At 45.9% G+C, this 11,310-nt stretch overlaps 1 protein-coding gene across 5 annotated transcripts in view; it reads right to left on the minus strand.

The window, feature by feature from the left end:
* The window catches only part of LOC135394417 (uncharacterized), a 208,611-nt gene extending 204,161 nt beyond the window's left edge, over window positions 1–4,450 (minus strand). For 3 of the 5 annotated variants that reach the window (XM_064625148.1, XM_064625147.1, XM_064625151.1), the window contains exons 1-5: window positions 4,345–4,450; window positions 4,188–4,245; window positions 4,006–4,102; window positions 3,447–3,947; window positions 3,113–3,361 (exon numbers count right to left, since the gene is read on the minus strand). In XM_064625148.1, the coding sequence (XP_064481218.1) occupies window positions 3,113–3,216 (104 nt within the window). In that variant the 5' untranslated portion in view covers window positions 3,217–3,361; window positions 3,447–3,947; window positions 4,006–4,102; window positions 4,188–4,245; window positions 4,345–4,450. The remainder of the gene's footprint in view (window positions 1–3,112; window positions 3,362–3,446; window positions 3,948–4,005; window positions 4,103–4,187; window positions 4,246–4,344) is intronic. The other 2 variants (XM_064625150.1, XM_064625149.1) reach the window with 2 other exon arrangements.
* Window positions 4,451–11,310: the final 6,860 nt, after the last annotated feature.

Consider the following 11,310-nt stretch of genomic DNA (forward strand, 5'->3'; position numbering starts at 1 on the left):
TGAAAATCCCCTGACTTTTCCAGTCGCATCGAAATTTCCTGACAATTCCCTGTTTTCCAAGTTTTTCAGATTGGTAGACACCCTGTACAAGCCCTTAGGCTGCGTTCACATCCGCGAACTTTCTCCACGAACTATGGTTGTTTGTGGGTGGAGTTACCGAGTTGGTACGTGTAAAGGCGGAGACGGCAACGTCTTGAACTTAGTCATAAGTACAGATGTCACGAACCACCCGAGGGTCTGTCTGTCTGTCTGTCTGTCTGTCTGTCTGCGTGCGTGCGTGCGTGCGTGCGTGCGTGCGTGCGTGCGTGCGTGCGTGCGTGCGTGCGTGCGTGCGTGCGTGCGTGCGTGCGTGCGTGCGTGCGTGCGTGTGTGTGTGTGTGTGTGTGATGTGTGTGTGTGTAAATCGCAAGGATGTTTAGGAACGAAACATCACTTTGTTTGAGACTGAGAACGAATTCTGTGACCTTGTGCTCTAGTTAGCGAGAGCTAGCCTTTACAAGCTCAACCTGCGAGGAAAAATAACTGAGCTAGCTCTTTAACCTGATATTATTGTCACCGAAACAAAAACCAATGTCATGACAGTCTACCACACATACACTTAACTTGAACGTACAGGACATAATTGTCTTGAACTACCTCTTCATGTTTAGCCAACTTTCTTCCCCTCTTAACTTTCTTAACCGAGGAAAAATCACCCACTCCATTCAAAACGCCCCAAACTGTCACTGCGACAGTCTTCATAAAGTAGCTCGTCTTGAGTGACCCCCATTTTTCTGCTTCTAGCTGTAGTCAGCTCTCCAAAGAATAAAACGGACTCCCGCAAAAGAACATCCACTACTTGTTACCTCAGTAAACAGATATGCTTTTTTTTCTAATTACGTGAATCATCTTGATGCTTGTGGCTCTATTGTCATTTTTGCTACGCGAGTAAGTTTTGCTAGTAATGCCCAAGGGAGGTACCGTATCGAAAATAAATATAACTTTACAAGCAAGCAAGCTTTACTTTATCGCACTCAACTAACCATACAGTCCAAAGTACATTGTACATTACACACCTGACACAAGCATTGCTTATGATAGGTCATGTCTAAGTTATGATGCAAACAGCACAAATAGTGTATTCTGATTTCTAACTCAAATACCTTTGTGGAGGCCTCAATATATGTTTCTAATACAACATATGCAAGCTTTGATAGATGTTATATTATTCGCTCTGAACGTCGATGACTCGCTGAAGTAAAGGCTCGTCCTCACTTGAAGGGGCTGGCTCATCATCGAATGTGTGCTGCGGATTCTTTAGTGTGAGAACACTTGACGTGTAGTCTTCCGGGACCCACGTCCTATTCATACATATGAAGCATAGCTTGCCAACGTTGCCCGGTGTCAATCTGCTCGTGCGCACTGTCACAATCGCACCTGCAGCACTAAATGCATGTTCTGAATACACACTAGTGGGAGGTATGGTCATGTACCTTACTGCAACAACAGATAATGAAGGCCAACAGTCAAGCTTTTTGCTCAAATATGCCAGAGGGTCAAGCTGTACATTGACATCTATGCTATTGTCCCATGTGTATGCATCAAGCTCAGCTCGTGCAATGAACATGCCATTTCTGCCAGAGTTTTCACAGGAACGTTGTCTATCTAGCATCGTGAGGCCCATACTCGCAGAATGTGAGAGCCACAAATGTAATTCCCCACTACTAGAATGGGAGAGCTCTACTCCATGTGAACCGTGTGTTGCTGGCGGTGACCGTGCATGCAGGGGTGACTCTTCAATATTCTTGTTTAAACTGTGTACCTTGAACACTTGAGCAAGAAAGTTGTCCATTACTTCCTTTCGGAGTACTTCAGCATCATCCGTGTAGTTGTCAAAGGTATTTCCGAAGCGAGGATCCAAGAAGCTGGCAGTGCAGTACGCAATATTTTTCCTGATCAACATCAAATGTCGGTTGCTCTGCAACTCGAACAGTAGAACCATGGAGACCTCATGAGATGCTGTGCCGGACTCATTCTCACATGTAGTGCTCACAAGCATTTTTTCAATGAACACGAGCAGTGGTAGTACTTGGCTAACAGCAGCATGGTCCATGCACAGAAGACGCGTAGCCTGCTCAAAAGGCTAGAGCACAGCAACCAAGGCATTGAGGTTAGCCCATTGGTGTGGACCCAAGTGATGGCGCGCACTGCCTTCAAAGTATTCTGAAACCGCTCGCCGTTGCTCACACAAGCGTTCTACAATGTAGTAGGTGCTGTTCCATATCGTTGCAACGTCCTGCAGCAGGTGATGCAAAGGTAACTTGTGGCCATGCTGGACCGCTCTGAACTTTACCTGTGCTGTAGCTGAGTGACGGAAGTGACCACAGATGGGCCGAGCAGTCTTCAGGGCGTCATCTACATCATTTCCAAGTTTTCACAAGACTGACTTCAACACAGTGTACAAGCAAGGCGGCCAACTGTCCACTGTCGAATTCCACTGTCTCTGATAGCCTTAACATCATTTTGTCCATTGTCGGTTGCTACCATCCCTATCTGAAGGCCCAACTGCGGAAGCCACTCTTTCAAAACAAACTACAGCTTGCAGGCAATGGTTTCAGCTGTATGGGCCTGCCCAAAACTACACATATCGAGTACTGCTCCGTGATGCCCAATGTGCAGTTACCGAAATGTAATCATTGACTTGACAACTCGACCAAGTATTTGTTATGTGCACTTCTGGCCCTACACACTGACCAAGCTTGTGGCGCAGAGCTTGTTTAATAACATCTACAAGGTGTGGAATGGCTGTGCATGCAAAATAATTTCCACTCGGGACTTTCCATTTTGGAACGCAGAACTTCATGAACTCAAGGAAAGCTGGTTCTTCAACCACCAAAAGGGCTTCATTCCTGTCGCAATGAATATAGCAAGGCGTCTGGCTGTAAGCCTCTGCCCGTGGCTTCCCGTTCTCTTTTCGCTCAACTACCTCTTTTAGTGTTCGCTGGCGTGCAGATGATACTGCAGAAGTCCTTTGGTGCAGTCGAGCTGTGCTCGTTTGTTACATTGTACGCAGTGCTCTTTGGGAGAAAGTGAGAACGATGTCGTATCAAATGCTTGTGTAATGCTGTTGTACCTGGTCTGGCATTGCTGCCCTTTCTTCCAAGACGTACGCTCCTGCGGCATATTTTGCATCATCCTACGAGTGGATTCGCATGCTGTCTCTCGAAGTGGTTCCATACAAAAGAGGTTCTCTTAGTTGTCTCTTCGTCATGAGAGTCATTCTTGCAGTCTGTTGGCTCGTCAGTTGTATTAAAGTCAAATGCAGACCTGTCATCAGATGAGAGCGATGAACAAGAACTGATCTGCAGTGTAGTTAGAGGATCTGTAAAGACAATGAGGGGGCCTTTGTCATCCTCAGGATTGCACTTTATTTTAGCAGGCCTGTGAGCATTCCCATCTAACCTGACCTTCAAACATACAGTTAGTCCGTTTGTGTGCCTCGTTGCCCCGTGAATTACGCAGTTGTGTTTGTGAGAGCATGCACGAGCGTTCCCTGCAAACCAGAGCAGGTATAAAATACTTAAGAAGCATTTTCACTTTTTGTGTGCACATGCAATTCGTCTGTGTGTGTGTCTAGTTGGCTTGTGAATTCCGTTTATCTAATAGTGCGTGAGCATCCCCTACAAAACAGTCCAGGTATAGGAATACTTTAGAAGTGTTACCTTTCATGAGCCCATCATGCTTACAGCTGGTCTCCGTGTTGCCACTTGTGGCCTTGTGAATTGCACAATTACATTTGAAAGAGAGTGCGTGAGAATTCCCAGCAAAACAGTCCACGTGTTGGGATACTTTAGAATCATTATTTTTCCTGAGCACATGCTTACGGTTCGTGTCTGTATTTCAAGTTGCAAGTCGTTGCCTTGTGTACTACGCAGTTGCGCTTTTGTAAGAGAGCATGTGAGCATTCCCTGCAAAACAGTGCAGGTGTAAGAATATACAGAAATGTTTCGTTTCGTAAGCACATACTTGCGGATATTTTCTTTTTCGTCTTTTTTTTTTTTTGTGGCGTCTAGTTGCCTTGTGAATTACACAGTTGCGTTTGCAAAAGAGCGCGCGAACGTTCCTGCAAAACATTGTATGTTGTTACAGGATAGCAATCTAGCAACGATGGAAGATAATAAGAATATTTTAGAAGCTTTGTTAGTTACTTTACAGCATGTTCAGCCTTTATCTGTGTTGCGTCTAGTTGCCTTGTGTACTGCGCTGCTGAGTTCATAAAAGAGCGCGCGAGCATTACCTCCAAAACAATGCAGGTATAAGAATGAACAATACTTTAGGAGCATAGTAGCGTAAGCATATACTTACAGTTCGTCTCTGCGCTCCATAGTTTCCTTGTGAACTGCGCAGTTTCGTTTGCAAATGAGCGCGTCCCGCAACTGACAACGTCCGGTGAAACGGTGAAACGACTGAATCAAACGAAGGCGCTCTCGCTAGAGCCTAGAAGGCGCAAGTAACAAACACCGCACGCCAACGTCATAGGGGCGCCATCTGTTCGACGGCAAAATAAACGTGAAACAATATTTTTGTAAAACTCTGTTTCCAAATTTTTCGGAGGAATCGGTGTCAAAACATTCAGTTTTTCACTGGGAAGGCCATGCCTGCGAACTTTTGCCAACCTCTGTGAACCCGGCTGAAGTTCGAAGGTTCATCGAACCCTTACGAACCACCAGGTTCAACTGCAAACCTCATGTTCACGAAAAGTTCGTGACATCTGTAGTCATGAGACGTAGTTCGAGTTGGTGCGGAAAGTTAGCCCGTGTGAGCGCAGCCTTTGGGGAACCCCGGCCGTTGATCGAATGAGGATCCCTACCGTTCCATCTATCGCGGTACTATCTCCTTTCGAAAAATAAAATGGATAATGCAACTTACATTGCTGAGTGATAAGCAGGAATTCGATAATGCCGTGCGCTAAGGAATTCTTCCTTTTCTTCCTCCCAAAAGGTGGCCTTGTGCCACAAATGACAGTCTTCTTCTTCCTCACAGGATATTGGCCTCGTGCAGTCAGGTTCTTCTTCCACAATGGAAGACCGCTATGGTGCCAGATCCCTCTCCGCATTTGCAGAGCGTTTGAATGCTGTAGGGTTTATACTACATTTTGGCTTGACTGAAGTGGTTGACTTTTTATGCTTCAATACAGTGCACACATACATTTGCAAACAAAGAGCAGCAAAGATGCCACTTAGTTACCTAAAATTCATTAAGTAACTTTAATTAGGGTTGTCAGGCAAAAGTGAGATAACAGGGGGTGGGGGAGATATGTTTATTAAGAAAAAAAAAAGAAGAAAGCAAAGGATAACAGAATGGGTGACAATCCTCGTTGAAAGTCATATTCTTCTATTTTTCTTTTTTTATCGTGAAACGAGCATGTATACGTTCCAATATCCACCGTCGAGTTTTGCTATGCAAACGAGCCGCCTCTGGAGATCATCACATTGACAGTGCGCTTGAGTAAACTTTACACGGTGCGTTTGAGGCATGGGTGCTGTTAAACCCTTGATTGCATACAGCTAACATACATGGGATGACTCATGACAGGTCCCCCAAGGTCGCCATTTTCCCATGTATTTGTTCCTATCCCGATGGGTGCAATGCTGGAGGCCGCCCTTAGATACCCCATTGTTACCAGACGTTGGCTTGCGTTGGATTGTAGCGCGCTAAAGATCCAGTTGAAGCACAATCCAAGCCAGGCCAAGTCACCGAAGGAGAAATGGACGACTGCAGCGCCTGCGGCGCCTGGTACGATAGGTACGCTATGTGATACACGCAGCCGTGCCTTCCGATCGCTCAACACGTTTAAAAACGGGACCAAAAAGTGAAACACGACACAGAAAGTTGTTATACGCGTTTTATTTGGACATATACAGACTAGATTCATTCGCAGAAACAACAAAAACATTTTGCCGCTAAACTTAGCGCGCTGAAGTGATCCGGAACGGTAACAGTGGGGTATCTAGTGGCGGCCTTCTTCGTTGCACGCTTTTCCGAGGTGAGTTTGGGGGACCTGACTCATGACGAGCAGTTCTTGTTCACGTGTGTGACGGCTTCCCGCGTTGCGCGCCACTCTAGGCGTGTTCCACTCGCAATTTCGTATCGTAATTTCGTGTTGCGCCGAGAGGGCGCAAGTGACACAACATCTCCCCCTCTTCTGTACAGTCAGGACAGTGCCTCGGTTTCACCAGTCTTCCTGAACGTGTAACGTATTGGCGGGGACGAAGCTACTGTTCTGGCCGTGCATCCTCTTGCATGGTACTTGGAGCCACACTGGCGTTTGTGGGCTGTTTAAGGGGAACATCAATGGAAATTGTGTCATCGGCTGGAGTGTCTAGTTAGCTGACAATGAGGAACTTTCTGTTTCACCGCAAAATTCTTTGCGCCGTTTTCAGCCAGTACGATCGCGAAATATCCGCATGATTAACGACTGTACCATAGCGTTTCCAGTGAGTGATTCACACGTTCTGCCCTGAGACTAGCTCAGGCAGATTTCTAACACTGTGCCATCTGTTAAACTAAAGCTGTCGCTTCATTCCTGCACTTTGCTCCTGGTCTTTGACATGGTCTGGATCCGGTACTTTTCGCTCAAGGAGTTCAAGAGACACATGTAACGAGGTCCTGAGACGACGACTGAATAAAAGCTCCCCTGGGATCTGGGCTACGTCCATTACTTAAAGGGATAGTCGCATCCAGAAGCGTGTTCCGGAACTATTATGGTCATGTTCCCTGTCGTTCATAATGTACGCCGGCAAATTTTCTTCGCACAAATCCACTTGGTTGACTCAGAAACTATTTTTAAATGTTTGCGCTTCCGGCGCGCACGGCAATCCCCGCAAGGCGCCGACACTGGATGACGTCACCCGGATAAACCAACCACCAGGAGGCGCTCCTTCCCGCCGCAGATTTTGTGTGTCTGAGCGTGCGCCTGACCCTTTTTCTTGTTGTCTTGTCGCGTTCGCTTTGAAGTACTTTGAACCATAGCGTGTGCCCTTGGATTTCACGCCGTTGACGTGCGATGTCACAGCCAGGAAACCGGTGCTACGTGCCCGGGTGCACAAAGACTTATAACGCGAATGCCGAGCTTACATTTCACCGACCTCGCAATGGCGAAACGAAAGTGGGAGGCAGCCATCGCCAGCCACTACTGTGGTGTGGCCCAATGATTGAATGTTTCACGCGTCTGTTCCTTTCATTTCGCCGACGACGCCTATTTTGATGAAGATGTATTGCAAGTTCGGCTCGGGCTACGGCAGAAACAAAAGCGGCTGAAGATTGACGCCGTGCCTACCATATTCGATCAGGAACGAGGGCAGGAACCAGTAACGGAGGTAAGTGACAATCTTGCGTGGTCACAGCTACGCTGCGATGAAAAATATCAGTTGTCACAGTAAACATCATCGCGAACACCAGGCCTCGCCGCCGATTGTAACGTCACAGTCACACCGGCTACTAATGTACACAAATTATTACGATGATTGCAGCATCCTGACGCAATAGTACGCGTACTCTCGAGAAAGAAAGATTGGTGTGTTGTTGCTGTCCTAATTGTCGCCTGTATTATGCAGGAGTAACGTAACACTCCCACATGACAGCGTTATTCTAATGTTATTGCAGCTAGTGGATGTTTCTACAGTTCATAGTGTAAGCCTGATGGCAGCATTCAGGGATGTGAAAACATCGCAATCTGTGTTTGGCTACGTCCGAGACACTTGCATCAGTATTCTACTGCAGCCTTGTTGCTAGTTTCTGGCTCTATTTCAGGCGGCAGCAAGCACGTCAACGGAATCAACTGGATTTGGTATGTTTTGTCAAGCCACGAAAATATTGCAATTCTTTTTGCACATCCCACAAAATAATGGATATGTACGAGCCCTGAAAATTGTCGAGTTCTGTGAAACGAATCTTGTGTGATGCGGCTGCCAGCGTTTATAACGTAATGTCGACAGGAAAATAACTGTGCCACTGAAATAGGGACCGCAAAGGGGAAGATTTATTTGCATAGTCATTTTTATGTTTGCTATTGTACCCGCTAGTCCCTCAACGTATTCTTTTGAGTGTTAACACTCAAGGCCATATTTCAGATGCGGAGGTCATGGCTGAAGCAAGTGCTGGGGACCCACTTCACGGCGCATCTCACAAGGGGGTTGTTATCCCCTGATTCCAGGAAGAGGAAAACAATGGACACAGACTTGCATAGCGTATTGGTACACCAGATATGGATCTGCCAACATGAACCTTCCTAACATCCCTGTGGCAGCATACCTGTAACCACCCAGACTTCACACCACATTAATTTAGAACCAGAGCACAACATAATAAAATAACTTAGGTTTATTTGCCTCCCATACATAATGGGAGGCAAATAAACCTAAGCTATTTTGTTATTCCCACTCTGTCATACTCCACTGTACAATAAATCGATACAATTATAGGGTAATTCTTTATTCCCGTCACTACACCCACCTCGGCACTAACTTAGTGCAGTACAGTCTGGATTTGATGCCAGAGCTAATACCGCCACGTGTAGTAGTTTTTGCTGTACAGACGGGTAGACAGTCTGTTGACTGCAACTGGAGATACAGAGTGACAAGACAAAACATCCCCCACACTGCAATGACGAAAAGACGAAAATTGCTGCAAGACAAAAATTTTGTGGTGTACGGATAAACCTATCCGTACACCACACTCCTACAGTATCCTCGAAAACCTCTGATGGGAGGCAAGTGGGATGACCAAGGGCTCACTTGCACGAGCCCTTGGTCATCACGAGCCCTTGCTGACATAGGCACACGAAGTGTGCCTATGTCAGCAAAATTTTCGTCTTGCCACTACATGTCTCCAGTTCCAGCCATCAGTATGCACCAGCTTGTCTCTCTTGCCAAGACACGCTTGTTTCGATGGTCCTAACGCTGATAGCCTTGATAAGACGTAGACTGGAACTCCCTCCTAATTGCTCGGACAACGCATCCAGGAACCTGTCGTCTGTTCCTTGGGCCAAGGTATCCCCAGACCCATCTTGTGAATGACGAGTATGCCGTGAACCTCAGGTAGCTGGAAAAGACAACACCACAGGACATTTCTTTTTGTTTAGCATCATATCTTGTGGGCATTTGCATACTTGCCAAATCTCTAGCAGTGTTGGGAAGACAATGGCCAGAACAGAAGAACAGACACTATCCCAACCTTGGAGTTCAAAGCCTGTGCATTCCCTAGCGAAAATTATCCTGATGGAGCCTGGTGGCCCACCAAAATATTCTGGTGGCACCTGGTGTCCCACCAAGGCAGCTCTGATTGGGTCTGGTGGACCGCCAGAACACATTTGGTGGCATCTGGTGGGCCACCAGAACACATTTGGTGGCATCTGGTAGGCCACCAGAACACATTCGGTGGCATCTGGTGGACCACTAGAACAGCTCTGGTGCGGTCTGGTTGGCCACCAGAACAGCTCTGGTGTGGTCTGGTGGGCCACCAGAAGAGCTCTGGTGCGGTCTGGTGAACCATGAGAACAGCTGCAGTGGGCTCTGGTGTACCACCAGAACAGTACTGCCCACTGACAAGATGCTTTACAATGACTGGTGGATAATCAGACCTTTAGTGTACTTCCAAAATGTAACTTTGGTGGAGCTAATGAAGGTGTATGGTTTGTGGCATCTGCTTTAAATATCACCAAAGTTCTGTCATAAAATTTGTTGGACGGATGACACCAATCCCAACATGCATCTTGCAGGAAAGCCTAGTTCGGCAGCTTGGATGGTGCGCTATAAGGCATGACATTTAAAGCAGGAATGGCAGCACGCAGTAAAAATTCTGCATGGTCATTCAGGTTACTTTTCATCGTTTAGGCATATACTACTTGCACATATGATATGCAAAAGATGCATCTGCATTTTCTGGTGATGTTCACAGGCCTGTTCACAAGTACATAATAATCATGACCATTGTCTGAAAGAGATGAATAGACTTGAGATACGACCATGTGAGGACAACTATTTTTACTTCATTTTGGCCATTTCTATTACACATAGCAGTATTCAGCTTTCATATAATTATAGGCATCAGTAGCACTGTACATATTCACTGAGCATATTTAAAAAGCAACATAATCAGGCAGTTCATAGAAAACCCTACTTCACGTTTAAAGCAAATGTACTTATATTCAACTCTGAATCATTCCCATCCAACAGACTGACAGTAACGTACAAAGCTAGCGAATGAAATTCAAATATTACATACAATATGCACATGTGCAAAGTGTGCAATATCTGTCTGGACATAGTACAACTCCCTATAGCCTTCGATGCAGTCAAAGCACGCAGTTCAGAGGTACAATAGGGAAAATGTGTTCATCTTAAAGTGGCAATAAAAAAATCCTGAGGCTGAGGTTCAAAGCAAGGTCCTGTGTGCATTGACAAAGAGGTAACATGAGGATTTTATGGTAAGCGCTCTCCAATGTAATTAGACACCCACATGATTTTTCAACTTGGATTGAAGGTCTGTCTTTGCACGGAGAAATCATGCATACAACAGTACGCATACTTCAGTGACATGCAATGCCCTGCATTTCGAAATGTTTTAGTGTGTGTGTACCTTGTCTGTACTTTGTCTCCGGGAGAACTGCAAAACTGGTTTACGGTGGCAAAGGGACAAGGCGCTGACCTCCACTGACTGGCGAACCAGAACGAGTTCCCCTTATTATGCCATCTGTGACGTGGCATCATACCTCCTAATCCTTGTTGTAGCTGGAGTGGAGACTTACGGGTGAACATGGAAACCCATGTTTTTGTGCGAGTTTTTTTTTTTTTTTCTGGGGAACAAATTGCACACATCAAAACGTTTTGCGCTATTCGGTATAATGACACACACTTTCGGCAGACATCTTAATCTGAATTTTTTTGGATGGCCCTCTGTGCTCTTTCATAGCAGCATACGGGGTAGAAATGCTGTAGGCTTATGTTGAAATCACGCATGAGTATGTATGTATGGTGCACTGGGAATATCATTCAAGATGCGTTTCTTTCCCTTGCTTCCCCTTGTGCATGGGTTCAGCTGCCTATGCAAGTGAGAAATACGTAAGAATTAATCTCTCTCAAAACTGTTTGGTATTTCGCATAAATAGTTGACATCCCCCACATCCAGAAAGACGCAGACACTGTCAAAACGATTGGCACAAAAAACGTAAAGTGCTTCTTCCGCTGGTGGGAGCACGCAAGTAACAATGTGACGAACTTCACCAAAACTACTTTGTTCAACAATGGCCTGCTTGCAAACCAAATAGATGTC

Source organism: Ornithodoros turicata, chromosome 5 (genome assembly GCF_037126465.1).
Source record: "Ornithodoros turicata isolate Travis chromosome 5, ASM3712646v1, whole genome shotgun sequence".
NCBI classification, from domain to species: Eukaryota; Metazoa; Arthropoda; class Arachnida; order Ixodida; family Argasidae; genus Ornithodoros; species Ornithodoros turicata.